The sequence below is a fragment of the Terrapene carolina genome, unplaced genomic scaffold (genome assembly GCF_002925995.2).
Source record: "Terrapene carolina triunguis isolate 2854851 unplaced genomic scaffold, T_m_triunguis-2.0 Scaffold58, whole genome shotgun sequence".
Taxonomy (NCBI): domain Eukaryota; kingdom Metazoa; phylum Chordata; order Testudines; family Emydidae; genus Terrapene; species Terrapene triunguis.
In genome coordinates, this window is record NW_020664409.1 from 3409722 (window position 1) to 3430820 (window position 21099).

General features: G+C 44.5%; 1 protein-coding gene across 1 annotated transcript in view; it reads left to right on the forward strand.

The window, feature by feature from the left end:
• Window positions 1–783: 783 nt before the first annotated feature.
• Window positions 784–21099, forward strand: part of TMEM170B (transmembrane protein 170B) — a 28778-nt gene continuing 8462 nt past the window's right edge. The window contains exons 1-2 of the mRNA XM_024199144.3: window positions 784–1352; window positions 18555–18725. Coding sequence (XP_024054912.2) covers window positions 1256–1352; window positions 18555–18725 — 268 coding nt within the window. The 5' untranslated portion in view covers window positions 784–1255. The remainder of the gene's footprint in view (window positions 1353–18554; window positions 18726–21099) is intronic.

Sequence of the window (21099 nt, forward strand, 5' to 3'; positions counted from 1 at the left end):
CCTTACTTCGACTTGGGGGGTTAGTGTAGACCAGACCTTTAAGTACCCTACTGGAATGCTTAGTGCTGTGCAAATCTGAGCTCTGGTGGTGAGGGACTTGATCTTAGTTAAGTCAATGGGAGTTTTGCTACTGCCTTCAACGTGAAGGTGGTTGTGGGTGCCATAATGTGGGCACTGTTCACTGGTGGCAGCAGGGTGCTTGTACCACCATACCATAACCCCAGTGACGGGACAGGTGCGTGGGCAGGGTACCACTGTGGCAGCTAAAAGTGCAGGCACTGCCACCTGGGGTCAGCATTGAGGCTAGCTCCCCAGGTGTAGGAGTGGTAACAGGGGGTGCTGGAAAATTTTTTAGGGTGCTGAGAGCCTTTGAACCAAACTGTAAACCCTGCATAGGACGGAAACCACTTCAAGCCAGGGGGTGTGGCAGTGTATGATGGTTGCAAAGGTGGAAGACCTACTCGCTGCAGAAATGGGGTGGGTTGGCACAGGACGTGTAGGGGGGTGCGATTCCTCCAGGGCTGGGCAAATGGAGACGCCACACCCCCATTGCAATGAAACCCAATTGCGCTCTAAGCACGCAGGCAGCAGCCAAGTATGTACCAGGCAAGACGCTTCTCGCCTCTCCCAGAAGAGAGAGTCGAGCCTGCGCAGTCAGAAGGCGCCCCCCCGCAGCGTGGAGAGCACGCGCGCTCACCGTTGCGTCCCTCGCTGACGCCGGCTCGTTCACTGCAGGGGGTGGCACGAGAGCGGCCGGCGCACGCGCGCACAGAGCGGTTCGGAGCAGGGGAGGCGGTTGCTCCGTGTGTGCCTCGCGGGCACCTCCCCCGCCCCTGTCTCAGGTGATGCTGGCGGCTGGGGCGATGATGAGGAAGAGGCTGAGAAGGGAAGCGGGGGCCTCTCGCCCCGCTGCCCCCCGCCTCTCGCCCACCGGGTCCGGCTCGGAGCCCCGCCGACCCGTCCCCTGCCCCTGAGGAGGCTCCGGGCCGAGCCGGAGGCGGCGAGCCAGCGGCCCCCTCCACGCCCCGTCTCCGTCCTCAATGTCTCCCCCGCCGCGGGGAGGCTGCTGCCGCCTTGGAGTCCAGCCGCCCCGGCCCCCTCTCCGTAGCCGCCCCCTCGCCGCCCCCCCCTTCGGCCCGCAGCAGCAGCCTGGGCGCGGAAGGAGCCCGGCCTCCCGCCCGTCACCGCGACCCGGCCGCCGCCAGCCCCTGGCGGCCGAGGAGCAGCGGAGGAGACGGAGAGACCCCCGGGGAAGATGAAGGCGGAAGCGGGAGACAACTCCATGATCAACCTGTCGGTGCAGCAAGTGCTGAGTCTGTGGGCGCACGGCACCGTGCTGCGGAGCCTCACCGGTAACCAGCCCCCCCTACCCGGCGCGGGGTGCCCGTGCACATTGCTCTAGCCTGAGCCAGGCACGTGGGGCGGGGGTGACTCCGAAATGGGATAAGAGCGGGGACCCTGTTAAAGGCAGAGCCCCCGTAAGTGTCGGTGGGGTCCCACATCACTAGCAGGGCCCGTGGGGCTCTCACTTTTGCCTCCGCTTGTGGTCAGCGAGGGCTGACAGTGACTTGTTTCTTTCCTCTCTGGGGGCTGGTGACAAAAAGGGGCCAGGTGTGATGATGGGGGCTGGCAGCCCCACACTGAGCCAGAGAAGGCTGATGAGTTGTGGTGGGCCCGTTAAGCCGCTACACCTGGGCTTGCTGCCAGGGCATGAAGGGGCAGTTAAAAAGGGAAGAGGACAGCCCAATAGCTGGCGGACTAGGGAGAATAGACCTCCTATCTCTGCTCCCCAAGGAAAGGGCCTGTGCAGAGACTGCTGACTGCCAGAGTCATCTGGAGGAAAGTGAGCCTGGCCCAGTACTATGCAGTTTTTTGGGGGGACTCTCTTTGCTTTACTACAAGGAAGACTACTGGGAGTCTATACTAATAAAACTGTTGCAAGGAACCCCTGTGGGGCTGGAGAGGGGAAGCGGGGGGAGGGGAGGAGAACTGTCTCAATAAACTCTGGACTTTTGCATCCTACTCGACTCTGCCCACTAATTTTTCTTTGACACCGAAGAGCCCAGTCACCTGGATTGCATGGGATGTAGGGCACATCAATTGATTGTTGGTTGTGTTGATAGGCAGAAGTTTTGTAGTGGTGGAGCTCTTATTGAGCAAGTACTTACTATACAAGTGTGATTGGACTAAGAGGGAGTGTTGAAGTAAAAGGGGTCTGGATTTCTGCTGTACAACGTATTACCCGGCATTGAGAGATTAATATTAGTAATCTGGTTTTGAAATAAATTGTCTGCTCCTCTTCCCCGTCACCCTGTCTTTTCCATTGATGTAGTTGTGGCTGGAGTTGCTAGATGTCTTTTCTTTTAAATGTTGAGATTTTATTATCATAATAAGCATTCAAGGCTTGAAAAATTCATTTGCTTTTGGCAATACACCACAATCTATCATAGGAAAATAAGAAAGTTGAATAAAGCGAGGAAGTAGAAGTCATAATAGAAGGAAGAGACAGACTTAACACTTTTAAATGCAGCAAATTGAAAAGTTGACAATAAAACACAGTATATAATAAATATATTTCTCTTGTCTCTCTAAATCATAGGGGGCATGACTTTGGAGGGAAGGGTAACAGGACTTTCAACTTGACTAGTAGGTTTTTTTCCCTTGGAGTACTGGGCATAAAGTAAATTTTTCAAGCCTGGGAAGCCTGAATACATGTAGTAGTAATAGTAATAAAAATACATTGAATATATGCAAACACAACTATTGGAAAGTTAACTATATTTTATTAAAATTTAAATCCTAGATTCCTAGCTGCCTTTAAGGGAAAAGGATGCCAGAGTGTGATAGACACTTCTGTGGCAGATTTCCTCTTAAAGTTTCATCATTAATGCTAAGGGGTTTTTCATACCTGGCCATCACACAACAAAGTAGATTCTTGTATTAATCATTCAGCATACAAAGGGTATGTCTATACTTACGCGGTAGTTCGACGGCTGGCTATCGAACTTCCGGGTTCGATTTATCGCGTCTGGTCTGGACGCGATAAATCGATCCCGGCAGTGCTCGCCGTCGACTGCGGTACTCCAGCTCGGCGAGAGGAGTACCGCAGAGTCGACGGGGGAGCCTGCCTGCCGCGTGTGGACCGCGTCTGAACCGCGGTAAGTTCGAAGTAAGGTATGTCGACTTCAGCTACGTTATTCACGTAGCTGAAGTTGCGTACCTTAGTTCGAATTAGGGGGTTAGTGTAGACCAGGCCAAAGGCTGTAGAGGGGTTGCTGTTTATTGTGGTGTTTTTTCCTCCAATCCTCCTTAAAACTGTGCTTTCCCTCAGTTTGTTGCTGTGGGGCCCAGTGTCCACTTGATGCCCAATGTGCATCAAGTCTGGAGGGGATTTGGAAGAAAGCTAAATAGTTATACAGCACCACCACAGCATGTAGTTTCTAACCTTTGAAGACTGGATGCTAAAAACCCCAGAGTATATTACCAAATGTAAGTGATGCAGGAGAAAGTTGATAGTCTTCCAGAAATTTGTGTTCTGTTTTACTGTATCCACTCCATTCACTTAGTCTTTGTGAATCTGAGCTAATTGCTGAGTAGTAAGTAATGAGGGTGATCATGTTTGCTTATATGGAATTTAGGGAAGGGCTGTGTAATTTATTTTTAGAACTGGAGCTCTCTTCACTTTAATGAATAGTAAAAAATTAAAACTTGTATATTCTACCAATTGGTGTCAGAAATGGGTCGGACAGTTTCTAAAGGTGTGTGGAATACACTTTTTCCTTAATTACAATTGCAATTAAAACACGTTCTGCTTTATCTGTTGCTGACACCTATTGCTGACAATGAGTGACTTTCATAGCATAATATGGCATAGTTTTGAGGAGTTTTGTGTTCGCTCTTAATAAAAACTGTGACTTACATGGATATGTATTTAGGAGCTTAAACATTATTTTCATTTTATTTTAAATAGTACTCAACAGCTAATGTTAGTGAGACTTATAACTGATTTTTTTTTGTAAAATAAAAATAAAATAAGCTTTATATATAACAAACAAACCTTCCCTCAAAATATTTGACAGAGGTAGAATAAATTGCTTTACAGAGAGTTGGGTACAGTGACACTCCATACAGAGAGAGAGGTGGATGAATGCATGAGTGTTCTGCTTGCTAACTATTACTTCATTTGTTCTCCTGCTGCATTTATGAGAATTTTTGAACTCAACTGAGTGTAAAGCATTTCATTCTACCTTTGACATGTACAGTGTGTAAGAAGAGATTTCTTGGATGGAGTGAGGGAAGAAATTTTTAAAGATATCTACAAAGAAATGTAGCCCCAGGAATGTATTCAAGAAGACCCTTACGTGTTGACTTCAGGAATCACACTGGTTTTTGTCATCAAGAGGCCTATCATAGTTAGATGAACAAATTGACCTTGTAATGGTTATGTTTGTATAAAACTGTAAAGTTTATATAAGCAAAGTGAAGGTTTGCTGAACAGTTTGACTGAATTTTTAGGCTATATTAAAATGTATTATGTTTAAAGATTACCTCTGTACTCAAGGAAACTCTGCAGCATTTATTTCCACTACCCCATGTAACTGTTATGTACCTTTTCTGCATGTTTCCCTGTTGTTGCATATTCCAAGGATTTAAGCTTCATGCATCTGAGTTAGTTTTGTTTTCCCCATCCCTGCACTATACCTCATTCTCTTTTTCTACATCCCTGCTTAGAGAGGGAACTTGAAAAATTCTTGCTGTAGAGTGAGTGATTACAGCTTCTAAAGTCAGAGTATGTTATGTTAATCTCAATTTTAGTCTCCACAGTTTACTCTGGACACTGTTTCCTTTTAAAAATGCGTGATTTTTAGAAGTGTTGAGCACTTTCAATTCTTGAATTTTGAGAGCTAGTGTTACTTGGCATTGCTGAAAATCAGGCCTAACGATTATTAGCATTCTGCAGAAAATAGAAAACCACCTTCACTTCAAAACCAGTTGGGCACTTTTAAGAGCCCTGCTAACTGAGCAAAAATATTGCCTTGCAGAGCATGGATATATTTATTGCTACATGTCATGGCCACATCTCTTTCTGCCTAACAGACTGCTGCTTGCTAGCATCTGTCAGTATATGTGGTGGTTTTTTTAAATCTAGTATGGCTTATGTTCCAGGCTCCTCTTTTTTTAGACATTATATTGTCTTCGTGTGAGGAATTTTTATGAGCCTTTGTGGAGTAATAGGTTATTGCCAGAAGAATAAAACTATCATACAATTACATAAAAAAGAAAAGAAAAAGCCACTATGTTAAAGTTGCAAAGTGAAGCACTTCTACGAAATGCCAGGATTCAGTTTGCCTGTACAACCAGTATTCGGCCCTCTTGAGCACATGCGTTATGATAGACTGTAATTACATGATTAAATACTAGTTTTTCTGCAGAAGCCTTGCCTCATTCAATGAGTGAGGAGTCTTTAATATTTCTTCTATACTCATCTAGTGTATGGCCTCAGGTTTATTTACTGCACCCTATTCAAACCCTGGATTGAATACAAAATTATGAATTTTATCCTGGGTATTTTCTAATTAGCTGCTGTAGTATGAGTGCTTCACAAACATTAATGAATTTATCTACACAAGACACCTGTGAGACTAGGTGGTGTTATATCAATTTTACTGAGGGCCTAGAAAGATGAAGGCCAAAATTGTCAATTATCCACAAATTTTGGGTGCCCAGTTTGAGACACCTAGTACCTGTTTTTTTTTCCCCAGAAAACTTAGCATGTTATAGCCATTTTTAAAGCATATTATTTGTTCAAAGCCCAGTTCCAGTTGACTTCAGTTATAGTTGTGAGTGCTCACACTTATGCAAATCTGGTCCCAGGTGTCTCATGGGCACCCAGAAAAAGAAAAACACAGCTAGAGGCCAACTGAAGACATTTGGTTTAAGTGACTTCACTAACATCACACAGAATCTCTGTGGCAGTGGCAGAGAGAGAATCTAATTCTCTAGGGTGGCTTTCAGCTTCCTTAAACATGAGACTTTGCTTTCCTCTTCCTGCAACCCCCTGCTTTATTCATTACACACCATCTAACTTCTGCAACAAATGAGGTAGGGATTCTACACATGACAGCCTCATTCATTACCCAACCCTAAGCTATTTCCAGAGCCCCATCTATGCTGTGCACTGAATGAGACAGTGGTCTTGTGGAAAAATTTGTATGTGATTGTATAATAGACTGTCATAATTCATAAGAACAAGGGGATTTCATTAGCAACCTCCTGGTATTTCCTAATTTTTGGGTGTTGGACTTTGTAATCTTTGCATATCTTCAATTAGTTCTTTTTTTATGTAATGTTTTAATTTTAAAGAGATTTTTTTTTAATCACATGCAGCTATATTGAACCCAACTTGAGTCATCAGTAGGGTTGGATCTTTTCATCCCCAGCACAGACCACTTGAGCTAACAAACTGGTAGCAGTAGTAGGCTGAATAGGTGGATCAGGCACTAGAGAGGGATGAGACACATTTTGCCAGCGGCTTTCACAAATATTTGCTGACAACGGAAGAATATTGAGTTTTGGGACGCCTGGTTTCAATTCTATGTCTTGGAGAGAAGTGTTCTTTTCTAGTGATTATATATCTTTCCCTGTTCTTTCTCCCACCTCCACCCCACAGCCTGTCTATTTAAACGAAAAACAAAAAAAAAAACCTGACTGGATTTCAGTTGGCAGTATCTTTGTGTTTCTTCCTAATCTTCCATTACTATACTTGATCTTGAACGAATTCGACCAACCAATCAACTACAGGCAAACCAGCTAAATCAAAATTTCTGAACTTAGATACCTAAAACATAGGCAGCTAAATAAGTCTTCCACCGCCTCCTACCCCCCCAAGATACTGTGTACTGAACTTGCTGTGAGCACTCAGCACCTGTGGAAAATCAGGCCAATTACTTAGATGTATAACTTTAGATGCTCAAAGTTTTGGCTGGAGTCTGTTTTCAAAGCCTTTCAAAACAGCATATTCTTCAAGCTATTTTAAAATCTTGTTAATTTTGAGTCCAAGCAGGATGCCTTCCATGTTAGTGAGGGACTGCTTGACCTGGCCAAGGCCCTGTGGCAGATACCAACCGCCATAATGCCCGCTGCAAAACAAACTGAGGAGAGGTAACAGGTACCTCTCATGGTATTTGAGTATTTCTTTGGTCACCCCAATCTGTGCTCCTTAATTGTGTCTGAAGTATAAGAAAAGTCAAAATTGAGTAAATGTCCCCAGGGGCCAAGAGCCGCAGAAGGCTTTGACCTTTTGGGGATAAAAAGTTATACAGTCTGCTTTCTTATAGTTGTGTGTGGCTAACTGTTAAGGCCTTATTGCTCAGTTATGACTTTCTAACACAGGACAGGGTGACTTCCTTTGGCACAAAGCTCCAGCATGACAGCAGAGAGGAAACTTTAAAGACAGTTAAAGTAGTCAAATTAGTGGCCAAGACAGCCCTACAGGCAGCAATGGATGCCTCAGCCACCGTGGCCAGGTCTATGGCCACTATGGTTACAATGTACCAAGTCTCTTGGCTCCAGGCATCTTTAGAGAAGCCAAGGCCATGATTGAGGATTTGCCCTTTGAGGGCTTAGGCCTGTTCAATGAGTGCAGAGCACTGCCTGTCTGCTCATTCAAGGACTCAGTTCTACCTCTGCTCTTTGTGGATTTACACCCCACCACCATACTGCAAGCCATATTGCCCTCAGCCCTATTCAAGACAGTAGACACTATCTTACCATCCTAGGCAGCCTGAATATCAGACCAAGAAGTGAACATGCCAGGAAGATACAGCAGAGGATGCCAGCCTTCCTCAGCAATGCACCCCTCCCACAACATGTCAGCAATTTGATGGTACCATTGGGAACCACTTTGGATGCAGTCTAGAGAGCATCACCTTTGGAAGTTTGCTCACCTTATTCCACTGCATGTCATCTACCATGACATTTCACATATGGACTGGAAATCACTGCCCATGCTACTCCGTTCCATTCTTTACCTACTACCCACCCTCTTTCTCCAACGGATTTCAAGGACCCTTCCCATGAGAGCTTGTTACATACAGAAGTAGCCTTGTTACTTCATCTAGAAGCCATAATAGAGGTTCCACCAGAATTGAAGGGAAAAGTCTTCTACTCAAGGTGTTTCTTCATTCTCAAGAAGAGAGGTTTTTTGTCCTATCCTAGATCTGAGGAGACTCAGCAAATGCATATGCCATGTCAGGATGGTAGCACTTGCATCCATCTTTCTGTCTTTTCAACCTCAAGACTAGTTTGTGGCTCTTGACTTGCAGGATGTATATTTCGTTATAGCCATCTATCTAGTCCACAGAAAATATCCAAGATTCACAGTGGGGCCCTACCATTACTAATATAGAGAGCTGCCCTTTGGATTCTCCACAACACAGAGTATTTACTAAATGGCTGTCTGTGGTGGCAGCACATTTAAGGAGGCAGGGCATCCAGGGCTACCCATACTTGGATGATTGGCTGATCTGAGGCAATCCCAAAAGGAGACTCAAACAGTGTTAGTGTATGTCCTTTCTCTGTTCTCTCAACTAGGTCTCCTGGTGAACTACAAAAGGTGATAGGGTTCATTGGAGCTGATTGATTCCTGAACATCAAGATCCTGCCTCCCAGAGGACAGGTTCCTGTCTCTCCCGTTGAGAAGTGACCTAAGATCAAAACCTATGGTGACATTTCAAATGAGTCTTGGACTCGTAGGTCATGGTAAAAATTCCACTTGTGGTACTGACCACTACCCCAGATCAGTGCTCAGCCCATCAGTGCTACCATTCGGGTTCAGAATAAGCTCTTACCTGACACTCCAGCTAACACTACTTCACCTTTAGAGGGAGAAGAGTATTCTTTCTCTTCCTCTGGCTCAGATAGCAGCAGGGAGATGTCATCAACATATTCCCCAAAGTCCTAGGCCATTTGATCCCTGTCTTTTAGAGAAGGGAGACTAGAGCACATACCCTAGGCCTAGAAGCTTAAAAGGGACATGACCCCACGGTACCCATCCCCTAGCCTCCTAAGGCAGTGGCTCTCAAACTTTTTTACTGGTGACCCCTTTCACATAGCAAGCCTCTGAGTGTGACCCCCCCCCCTTATAAATTAAAAACACTTTTTTTTATATATTTAACACCACTATAAATGCTGGAGGCAAAGCAGAATTTGGGGTGGAGGTTGACAGCTCGTGACCCCCTCCCATGTAATAACCTTGCGACCCCCTGAGGGGTCCCGACCCCCAGTTTGAGAACCCCTGTCCTCAGGCATACCTATATCAGCACCACTGTCCCTACTGGGTGCCATGGGTCTTACAGCCAGCCAGGAAGTCCACATCTACAGTTTCAGCAAGAATGAGGTGTCTCTGTCCATCAAAACATGGGGAGCATTGCAGGTGGCCCAACCAGCAGTCCTTCCAACTGAATAGTCACGGGAGCAAGACTTAAGAAAAGGATCCATAGGCTGAGGAGCACAATGTTTTTTTGCTCCCATCTCTTCTTTGTCATGTGATGAGACTTTGTTCCCACTTTCACTAACTTGCAGCCCGATGCAGACTTTTCAAGAGCTGTTCTGTTGCATGGCAGACACAAGAGTCCAATGGAAGCTTTCCAGGGGAAATCTCATAAATTCCTTGACACGTTGCATATTACTCCTCCAGGACATCTTGTGATGCCAATAAATGAGAACATGCTTGAGCCAGCTGTCACGCTGTCTGGAGTGGCTCATGGCCATAAGTGCCTACCTCAGGGCAGACTGTCAAAAAGAAGGCAGTCACCCCAAACTGGTGGTATGCTCTATCATTAGAGTTCATCAAGCCAATGACAAATGTAACACTCTCATCATGGAGTCACAGACAGTTCCCTGGGCAGGGTGGATTTGATTTAAATCACTAGTCAGGAAGACTCAGTTTAATCATCGATTTCTACATAAAAGGGCGTTCTTGTTGGTTGTTATAACTTTAATATATATTCTTCACAACTCAGAGATAGATGTGATTTCATTTTTAGAAGGTAGACACAACATTTTTAAAGTGATTTATTTTGAAAACTTCTTAGATTAGTTTTTTTGCTTCAGGTGATATACTGTTGCTATGTGACATACATGATGTGACTGAAACACTATCATTGGCAGATAACTCTGAAACTATAGAAAATGATGGTAATCTTGAAGATGGGTAGTCTTCAGAATCCTGTATGTTGAGGATGGATTCTCCTAAACAAAATAAGTCAATGCAGTTATTTATTATTACCATACTACTCATTTAGTATTACTCATTGCATTCACTGACACTCAATACTACTTTAAAGGTGAAATTGTAAAAGCAAGATCTGCCTATTTCAGCTATTTATTTTTTTTATCACAACTGCATCTAAAATGATAGTACCATAGAGTAACAACTATATTTTTTGCTCAAACATGAGAATTCAAGAATAGTCCAGAAGGAAGACAGGCAGTCCTTAAAAAAGAATGAGGAAATAAAAAAGTTTACCAACCTGAAGATCCTGCATGTTCAGACATGTTCCTTTCATCATCTTCAGCGCAGCAGAAGCCCTCCTGTACCCCGTCCTCCAACTCCCTGCCCTAAGCCTCCTTTGGGGGGAGAGGTAGCTTAGTGGTTTGAGCATTGGCCTGCTAAACCCAGGGTTGTGAGTTCAATCCTTCAGGGGGCCATTATAGGGATCTGGGGCAAAAATCTCTCTGGGGATTGGTCCTGCTTTGAGCAGGGGGTTGGACTAGATGATCTCCTGCGGTCCCTTCCAACCCTGATATTTTGTGATTCTGTGATTCCTCCTGAGAAGAAACACTTCTCATGATGTTGTTTCATTTGGGCAACCAGGCCTGGCATTTCTTTGTTGCACTGTTTGCATTTTTCACACATGCCTCTCTTACCCACAAGTACGGGAACTTCATTAAAATATTCCCAAACTGGGTCTCTTTATGGCCTGCTGCCATTATAGGTTTTCCCTTCTAGTGAGAGAATGGTATGGTAGATCTCAAATCAATGAAGACTACACTCAGAAAGACCTCAAGACTTCTGGAATATGTTGCTCAAACAGTTTCACTTTTGTTTCTACTGCCTGTCCCTACCTTCTCACATTTATCTCCAGACTTCTTCTTGTCCAGATCTATTCCGCCCCCAACAGTCTTCTATTCATTGAACTTTTTGAAACTTAGCACTTTTAGAGAGAGGTAAGGGATTAACTCTGTGTACACAAATTTGCAGAGGGACAATAGGGTTGAGGTCTGTTATTTCTCACCGCTATATATTTATTTATGTATGTATTTAAAAACATTTTTGCTTTTAACATGCATGTTATCTCTGGAGACAATAATCCACAGTTTACGAACTGCAAAACTAAGCATCTCTTATGGTATCTTCTAGACCAGGGGTGGGCAAACTTTTTGGGCCGAGGGCCACATCTGGGTGGGGAAATTGTATGTAGTGCCGGGGCAGGGGGTTGGGGTGCAGGAGGGGGTGCGGTGTGCAGGAAGGGGCTCAGTGCAAGGGATTGGGGCAGAGGAGGGGTGTGGCGTGTATGAAGGGGCTCAGGGCAGGGGGTTGGGGTGCAGAGTGCAGAAGGGGCTGAGGGCGGGGGGTTGGGGTGCAGGAGGGGTGCGGGGTGCAACAGGGGGCTCAGGGAAGGAGGTTGGGGTGCACAGGAGTGCAGGGTGCAGTAGGGGGCTCAGGGCAGCGGGTTGGGGTGCAGCAGGGGTATAAGGTGCAGGCAGGAGGCTTAGGGCAGGGAGTTGGGGGGCGGGGTGCAGGAGTGTTTCAGGCTCCAGCCCGGCGCCTCTTACCTACAGCGGCTCTGGGGTGGCAGCAGCGCGCACCGGGGCAGGGCAGGCTCCCTGCATGCCTGACCTGGCCCCACGCCACAGCGCTCCAGGAAGTGCTGCGGCCCCTGGGGGAGTCGGGGCGGAGGGCTCTGCGCGCGCTGCCCTTACCATGCCTCCAGGTACCTTCCCTGAAGCTCCCATTGGCTGCAGTTCCCCATTCCTGGCCAATGGGAGCTGAGGGGGGCAGTGCCTGGAGGCAAAGGCAACACACGGAGCCCTCTGCCCACCCGCCTGGGGGCCGCAGGGAAGGGGTGCCGGCCGCTTCTGAGAGCGGCGCCGGCCCCGCGGTGCCATGGGGGGCAATCCCGCGGGCCGGATCCAAAGCCCTGAGGGGCCTGATCCGGCCCACAGGCTGTAGTTTGCCCATCCCTGTTCTAGACTGAGCACTGAGTCCTATTGGGTAGATAGATTATTTAGGTTAATCTTTCTATACAGAAGCCCCTGGAACACAATAAGATTGGGTCCCTAATCCATGAACTATTGGAACTCATTTACAAAACTTTTCTTAAACATTACATGAATATATTGCAGGGGTTGGCAACCTTTCAGAAGTGGTGTGCCGAGTCGTCTTTATTCACTCTAATTTAAGGTTTTGCGTGCCAGTAATACATTTTAACATTTTTAGAAGGTCTCTTTCTATAAGTCTAACTAAACTATTGTTGTATGTAAAGTAAATAAGGTTTTTAAAATGTTTAAGAAGCTTCATTTAAAATTAAAATGCAGAGCCCCCTGGACCAGTGGCCAGGACCCAGGCAGTGTGAGTGCCACTGAAAATCAGCTCACGTGCTGCCTTCGGCACGCGTGCCGTAGGTTGCCTACCCCTGATATATTGTCTCATACTATAGAATTAGAATTTATAATCCCCATTCCATGATGAGATACATTATAGCTCAAAGGTATCTTAATTAAAACTATCTTTAGATAGGTTTTTCCTCAGTTTTTTTTTATTTGATAAAATGCTTTTTGATTTAAATTAAAAAATCTGATTTTTTTTTTTTTAAACCATTGATTTTTATCCACCCTGTCCCTGGGCCACTCTAGTCTATCTTGCTGCTCAGGCAAGCTGGACTTAGTGGTAAATCTTCACTTACACCAAAAATCACAAAATAATCAGGTTGCTTGAAGATCCAAGAAACCAATCACTTGCCCCAGATCAGTGGGTACCCTAGATCTTACACCAGAGACGACCGCCTATAGCCAATCCTCTAATAAAGTAACTTCAAAGATTTATTAATTAGGGCTATGTCTACGCTACTGCGGTAAGTTGACCTACGTGAATAATGTAGCTGGAGTCGAAGTACCTTAGGTCGAGTTACCGCGGTGGGTCGACAGGAGAAATTCTCCTGTTGACTTCTCTACCCCTGACAAGAAGAGTAAGGTTACAGGGGTCGACTGGAGAGCAATCTGCTGTCGATTTGGTGGGTTTTCACTAAACCTGCTAAATCGACCACCAGTGGATTGATCTCAGATGCAGTGTAGACGTAACCTAGGAAAAAGAAATGTTATTTATGGCTTGAAGCAAGCAAACATATACACACAAATAAGTTGCAATCTAAATCCTAAGAGTGACAGAGTTGTAGTGATCTATCAATTCAAAATGTCTTTCAGGGCAGACCCAGGGGTAACCCTTGGTGTCTCCAGCTTCAATTAGTCTTGGCCCTGTGAGAGTTCAAACAGCAAAGAGATGGAAAATATTCCTGTGTCTTTGTTTTATTTCTTTCATTCAGCCTCCAAGTCCATAAGATGAACTTCCTTACATGTAGCATTTCCAAGGTATGATATGGCCATTCACCAATCCTTTATATTGCGATGTTACTTGATGGCCTATCTGATTTTGATTGCCCTTGTGGATGGGTGGGGGAACACTCTTCCGATTTGCGTTCACAAGTTTAGAGTGAATATTTTCAAAGTGACAAAGCAAAACTTTCATATTTTCTTATAGCATGTAATAAAGACATTATAAATGAGATTAATACATGCAGCAACCTGCAAACATTCTATAGAGTATATATATTGTTATAAGACTAATACCTATTTTGAGCAACACTAACACATAAGTGAACTGGTCTGGTCTCCAGCTATCAGTTTGTTGGTTCTTAGTTAATGCCTGCAACCTTGGCAGGAGTTGGCACTAGACCTGGCAGCATCGCAACAGCCAACTTACTGTGTCAGACAACTGTATCTCTGGCACCTACACCTGAGTGCCTAGAGAAGAAAGATCTATTCCTATCAGGAGGGTTTGAACAATTTTATACTGAACCTGTGCCTGGCTTACTGGATAGTGATAATGGCGCATGAATGGGCAAAACAACAGTGACCACCTAAGGCCACGCCCCATGTCAAGGAACCAAAAAAGCTGGACTTGTTGGGACTAAAAAAACTACTCATCCAGTTTACAAACGAGGATTGCTAATTACCATGTTTTATTAGTGAAATACAATTATTTAAATTGGGATAGTGCTGATAAATTTTTACATAAACTTCCTCTGGAGAGTTAGGGAGAATTCTAATCTCCTGCATCTGAAGGAATGCTGGTGGTACACACATTTCTTCAAGCTGCACTGGATAAGACACAGCAGCAAAGTCCATAGCTGTCTTGATAGCCACAACGAGATCTTTGTTATAATCTTCTGGAATATCTAAAGAAGTTCAGGTGGCAATTGAGGACCTACCCGTTGAGCGATGTTGTATTGTTTAGTCACAAGTCTGGCAAGGCCCTATGCTCCTTAAAAGATTCTAGGGCAAAACTGAGGTCTTTGTAAATGTGTATATACCAGCACTCGGGCAAAGGCAGATTAGGCCTCAGCGCTATCAGACAGCCAGGCTTCTTGCATCAGAGACTGTCTGAAGCATCCGAAAAGAGACAGATTGCAGAGAAGACCATCGGCGGCCTCTTCTTCAGCTGCTTATGCAGCATCATTTTCAAAACAGCAGATTTGACTCTTCAGTTAGGAGCCACATAACTCCCTAAAGAATTCTCTCTTCCCCTCCCCCATCCCCTTCAATTTAAGAACAGTTTTTCATCTCTTAACTATGGACTGATGGGTAAAGGAGATTGTAGAGGTGGGGTACTCCATTCAATTCCAGACTCTCTCACCTCACATATCCCTTCCCCATCCATATTCAGCGACCTTTCTCACTAGAGCACACTACATCAAGAAGTGAAATAATTTCTAAAGCTGGTCTTACACTACGGTTAGGTCAACATAAGTGTCTATACTACAGTATTGCTCCTGCTGCTGTAAGTCGCCCACTACACCAACTTAATAACTCCATCTCCACAAGCAATGTAGCGCTTAGGTCTGCATTGACCTAACTACGTCACGTTAGTGTAGACACTGTGTTGACTGTTCCAGCTGTCAGTACCCTACAATGCCCCACACTTTGAGTTAAATTGGTGCAAACAAACACTCCTAGTGAGGACACATACCACTGACAGAAGGCGCTAGTGTGGACATGCCAAACCAATTTAATTACTGTGATGGCTGTACAGCCACATAACTTAAGTCAACTTCATTTTGTAGTGTAGACTTGCCCTATGTCTTGGAGCAGTTGAAGTACCTCAAGATTACAGGGGAAACAGGTTTTATTACCATTACTTTTGAATACCTAAGAAAAAAGGGGTTTGACGCTCAACCGCAACAGCTGAACATTTTCATCCACATGTTCATCTTAAGAATGATCACAGTGTTCTCTATAATTCCCTCTGTGGATCCACAGAACTGGTATTCAGGTCTTGCCCTAAGGTCATTTGGGGATCCGCATGAAAGTCCCCCTAAGCTTATTTCTACCAGCTTAGGTTAAAAGGTATGCAGAACCACCAAGCGAGTTAAACAAACATTTAGGGAGAGACACTTGCAGCTCTGCCTTTCCCCAAATATCTCCCAAGCCCCTACCCCCCCTTTCCCGGGCAGGCTTGAGAATAATCCCCGGAAGCTCCTACCCCCTTTTCCTGGGAAGGCTTGAGAATAATATCCTAATCAATTGGTTACAAAGTGATCAAAGACCCAACCCCTGAGCCTTTGGACAATGGAAAAATCAGTCAGGTTCTTAAAAGTAGGATTTATTAAAAAGAAAAGGTAAAAATCATCTCTGTAAAATCAGGATGGAAAATAACTTTACAGGGTAATTAGATTTAAAGACCCAGAGGAACCCCCTCTAGCCTTAGGTTCAAAGTTACAGCAAACAGAGAGAAACTCTTATCAAATGCCTGGTGGTAGTGGCAGCATACCTGAGAAAACAAGCTAACCAAGTTTTTCCTTACCTAGACAGCCTGGTTCATTTGGGAGAGAGCTCCTCAGCATGTGACTTTGTCCATTATCGGATACTCAAGCGTTTTGCTTCCCTCTGAGTCAGTCAGCAAGGAGAAGTTGGTTTTAATTCCTACCCAAACAATAGAGTTTATAGAGGCATTACTGGACTCTACCACAGCAATGACTTATCTGCCTCAGTTGAGATTCAACTGCATAGTAAGTCTGGTCAATCAGTTACAAGCCCAACCTCGGACATCAGTAGTTTGCCTCAGTCTCCTAGGGCACATGGCCTCTCACACTTTCATAACTCTGCGTACCAGACTTCACTTTCAATGCTTGCAAGAGTGGCTGACGTCTATATATCCGCTCAACAGACATCTAGACATGAGAGTGCAGATCCCACTAACCCCCAAGTCCCATCATGTTTAAATTGGATTAAATTGGTGGACAGATCTTCCAGAAGTATGCAGAGTTTACCCTTATTTCCTCTATTGCCATGCAGTGCACAGATGACAGATGTTTCCAGTCTAGTATGGGGGAATTCACCTTGACCATCTCCACGCTCAGATCTTATGGTAATTGTGGTTCTTCGAGATGTCCGTATATATTTTATGACCAGCTCTTCTTCCCTGCTACTACGGAGTCCTTTAACACATGGAGTCTATATTGGCGAAGGAACTGAGAGGTGGTTGGGATTGCCTGGATCTTTATGCTCTTGGGTGGGAGGTATGAGGACACATAGAGTGCATGTCCATACTCAGCAGACACTGTTGGCCAAAAGAATCCAAACCTGAGCACATGGGGTGCATGCATATCAAGAGCAGAACAGTTAATTCTTCCAAAACAGTGGATGCTATCGACTCTTGCACCTTATTCTGTGGTCTTTCTGATTTGTTAGTAGTTCTCTCATTCCCATGTACCTTCAATGATCCTTACTGCTCCTTTACTTTCAAAGTAGTAGTAACATTTGTCTGACATTTAAGAAGGGGACCTGTTTGTCTTCAAGCACACGTATTACATCATTAACAACTTCAGTTTTAGTGGTTACCTAGCTGTGACAACATAATGTAGGCATATTTTTGAAGAAGTAGTAGAAATTACTAGACTGACATTGTTGACTAATTGTAAATAAGCAAATAGAAATATAAAAATCATTTGTAACTTGGCTCTTTGTAAACATTAGGTTTTTTACTTAGGTACAGTAGAACCTCAAAGATATGAACACCAGAGTTATGGACTTACCGGTCAACTGGACACCCTGTGGAACTAAAAGTCCTCAATCAGGCAGTAGCGCAGACCAAAACAAAAAAGCAAATACTGTACTGCCTCGGGGCTTTAGCCCCCAGGCTCAGGGCTTCAGCCATGGGGTTTGTGGTTGCAGCCGTGGGAGGGTGGTGGTGAGGAGTCCGGGGGGAGGGACTTCTGACTCTTAGGAGCACCAGGGCTCAGGGCTTCAGCTCCATAGCTCTGATCCCAGTTCAGCCTCACGGAGGGTGCTGGGGCTTGGGGCTTCAGCCCCGTAGGGGGCACCGCGGCTCAGGGCTTTATCCATGAGGGGAGCACCAGTTTCAGCCCCAGCGCTACCCCCGTAGCTAAAGCCCCGAGCCCTGACACCCCCAGCCCCCACTGAAGCCGGGAGCAGAACCATGGTGAGCCCTGAGCCCCAGCCCCCCCCGTGGGGCTGAAGCCCTGATCCCTAGCACCCCTCCCGCCCACAGGTCTAAAGTGCTGAGCCCTGCTTCTCCCCCAGGGCAGAAGCCCCGCCCACTCGGAGCCCTGACCACCCCCCCCGCCCCTTTGCGGTTGCAGACTCAACCCCAACATATGGCTGTAGTCCGTAACCTTTTCTTCAGAGCTACAGAACATTTCAGAGTTTCGGCCAACCTCCATTCCCGAGGTTCCAAGGTTCTACAGTAGTTAAAATTCAGCTCCTTTGGGGTTAATTTGTTCGTCAGAACTCTCCATTTAAGTTTATGGGTAGCTAGGGTGCTAGCCTTCATCTTATTTTCCCCCTTTAAATCACTAATCTTTGCACCTTTTTAAGCTTCCTTGTTAAATATTTTTGATAAGCTTGTTTGCATATGACAGTTGAATAGTTCTACAGTAGATACTGTATATTAGTGTGAAAGTACAATGAAATTTGATTTTAAAAACAGCTCAAGGGAAACTAGTTGCTTCAGAGATACACTTCTGATGAAGGTGGACCCAAACTTTACTTGGAATTTTTGGATATACTTGGGGGTGTTTCTTTAAGATGGTCAGCCAAATAGGTACAGTGTCTTGAGCACATACCACTATCTTCAGATTGATATCTTCTGAAGACAGAAATCAGTGTTTTTCTTAAAAAATACAGTATTTCTAAACGTCTTGCTTTATAATTAACACATCAGAGTATTAACTTTTATTTGACTGCTTTCTTTTCAGAGATGTGGTACTGGGTTTTCCTATGGGCTCTCTTCTCCTCTCTCTTTGTCCATGGTGCTGTGGGAGTGTTAATGTTTGTGATGCTGCAGAGGCATAGGCAGGGGAGACTAATCTCTGTCATTGTGGTCAGCATTGGATTTCTGGGTTCTGTATCTGGAGCAATGATAACCAGTAAGTCTATTTTGTTTTTTACATATAGTTTTACATCTGATTTTCAAAAGAGCATTATTTCTTAGCTATTCTGGTAACTGTTCATACAAATTTGTTACATTAATCATGTAGTTTTTCCTATGAGAATGTCAACTTGGTTGCTCCTTCTACTGTGTGAAGATAAAGGCAGTACAGAACTGTCAGAGGACTCCTCAAATCTCTGTGTCCTCATATTTGGAAACCATGGGGAGACCTCTGTTCTGGGAAGGATGTCATTCCATTCTTCTTTACTGAGACTGGAAGTGACAGCTCCCCAGTCTCCTGAGGTTCTGTGATGAGTGTTTCTAGTTATTGGGAGGAAATCATGTATTCTTAGGCTTTGTCTACACTGCCAATTGAACGACAAAACTTTTGTCATTCACAGGTGCTTAAAAAAGCCCCCCTCTCCTCCCGAAAGATCAAAGTTTTGTCGCAGCAAGTAGCAGTGTAAACAGCTCGTTGGCAGAAGCGCTCTCCTGTTGACAACGCAAACCCCGCCCGTAGGGAGTGGAAGTATTGGCAAAAGTGCTGACAAACAGCATTTACACTGCCAGACTTTTAGTGTCACGGCCGTGTTGCTAAAAGCTGTGTAGTGTAGACAAAGCCTTAGTCTCACAATGGTTTCCTCTGCATTTGGCTTGCCACAGTGGCTCTGCTGGTCTTGTCCTACTTCCTACTCCCCTGGTGGTTAGGCCACCAATAACCTCAATGTCTTGGATCCCTGCTTTGAACCAATATATGCTCTGACAGGAAACAATTGCCCTGAAGGAGTTAGACCTCTGAGCAATCAGAAGCAGACTAAACAGACGAGCATTTTTCTGACAACATGGGAAATCCTCTCTTCTAAAGAAAAAACCTCTCCACTCACTCATCACTCAATCATTGGACCCAAATGAGTAACTAAGGCCTTGTCTTGTCTATGTGAGAATTGCATGGATATAACTAAAACAGTTCAGAAATGATTGTTAAATTGGTGCAACCCCTTTATGTGAACCTCCTATTTTGGTTTGACTGCATTATTCATTTAGCTTAAGTCAATTACTTACCAATTTAAGCTGAATCAAAAAGCTACTCTTTAAGCAAAATAAGAGTCTACACAAGGAGGTTGCACCAACTTGACTAAATCTGTTTTTAAATTGATTTAGTTATACTGGTATGACATATCATGCAGACAAAGCCTAAGAGTTGGAGTAAAGCCCAAAAAAGTAAAGGAGCAGAAACTTGTTTCATTCATTAAAACAATGCCCATATAAGGAATTTTCTAACACTAAGGCCTGGTCCACACTAACCCCCCATTTCGGACTAAGGTACGCAAATTCAGCTATGTTAATAACGTAGCTGAATTCGAAGTACCTTAGTCCGAACTTACCGCGGGTCCAGACGCGGCAGGCAGGCTCCCCCGTCGATGCCACGTACTCCTCTCGCCGAGCTGGAGTACCGGCGTCGACGGCGAGCACTTCTGGGATCGATCCCAGAAGATCGATTTCCTGCCACCGAACCAGGAAGTAAGTGTAGATGTACCCTAAAGGTCAATTGGTAGAACAGAACCACAATAGACTACGGCAGTAATCTCAACCAAGGAGTCATCAGTATCATCAATGGGATGAGCTAAGTTAGATCTAGATCTCTTTGCAAACTGGATAAACTGAAATCAAAAGGTTGTTGTTAAGGTGTAGGGACCACAAAACCAAGGCCATTGACTCCCTACCTCAGCTATAGGCAAAATGTCATCCCTGTTCCTTTTTTCCCATTTCACTCCCTTCAAGGATTGGTCAGGAAATCAGGTAAGAGAACAAGAGTGATGTTTCTGGCTTTATCACATTCCCTGGTACTCTGTAACAGCTTCAGCAACATAGTTTTGTTCTTAACAGTCAATATTCAAACAATTGTAAAAGTACAAGCCTTTTAAATAGGGCTGTCAATTAATCGCCGTTAACTCAAGCGATTAACTCAAAACAAATTAACTCAATTAAAAAAATTTATCACAATTAATCCAGTTTTAATTGCACTGTTAATAATAACACTTTAAATTTCTGATAAATATTTTGGATGTTTTTCTACATTTTCAAATACATTGATTTAAATTACAACACAGAATACAAAGTGTACAGTGCTCACTTCATATTGTTTTTGACTACAAATATTTACACTGTAAAAAAGATAAAAGAAATAGTATTTTTCAGTTTACCTCATACAAGTACTGTAGTGCAAACTCTTTATTGTGAAAGTGCAATTTACAAATGTAGAATTATTTTTTTCATAACTGCACTCAAAAACAAAAGTGTAAAACGTTAGAGCCTACAAGTCCACCCAGTCCTACTTGCTTAGCCAATTGCTAAATTTTGTTTACATTTAC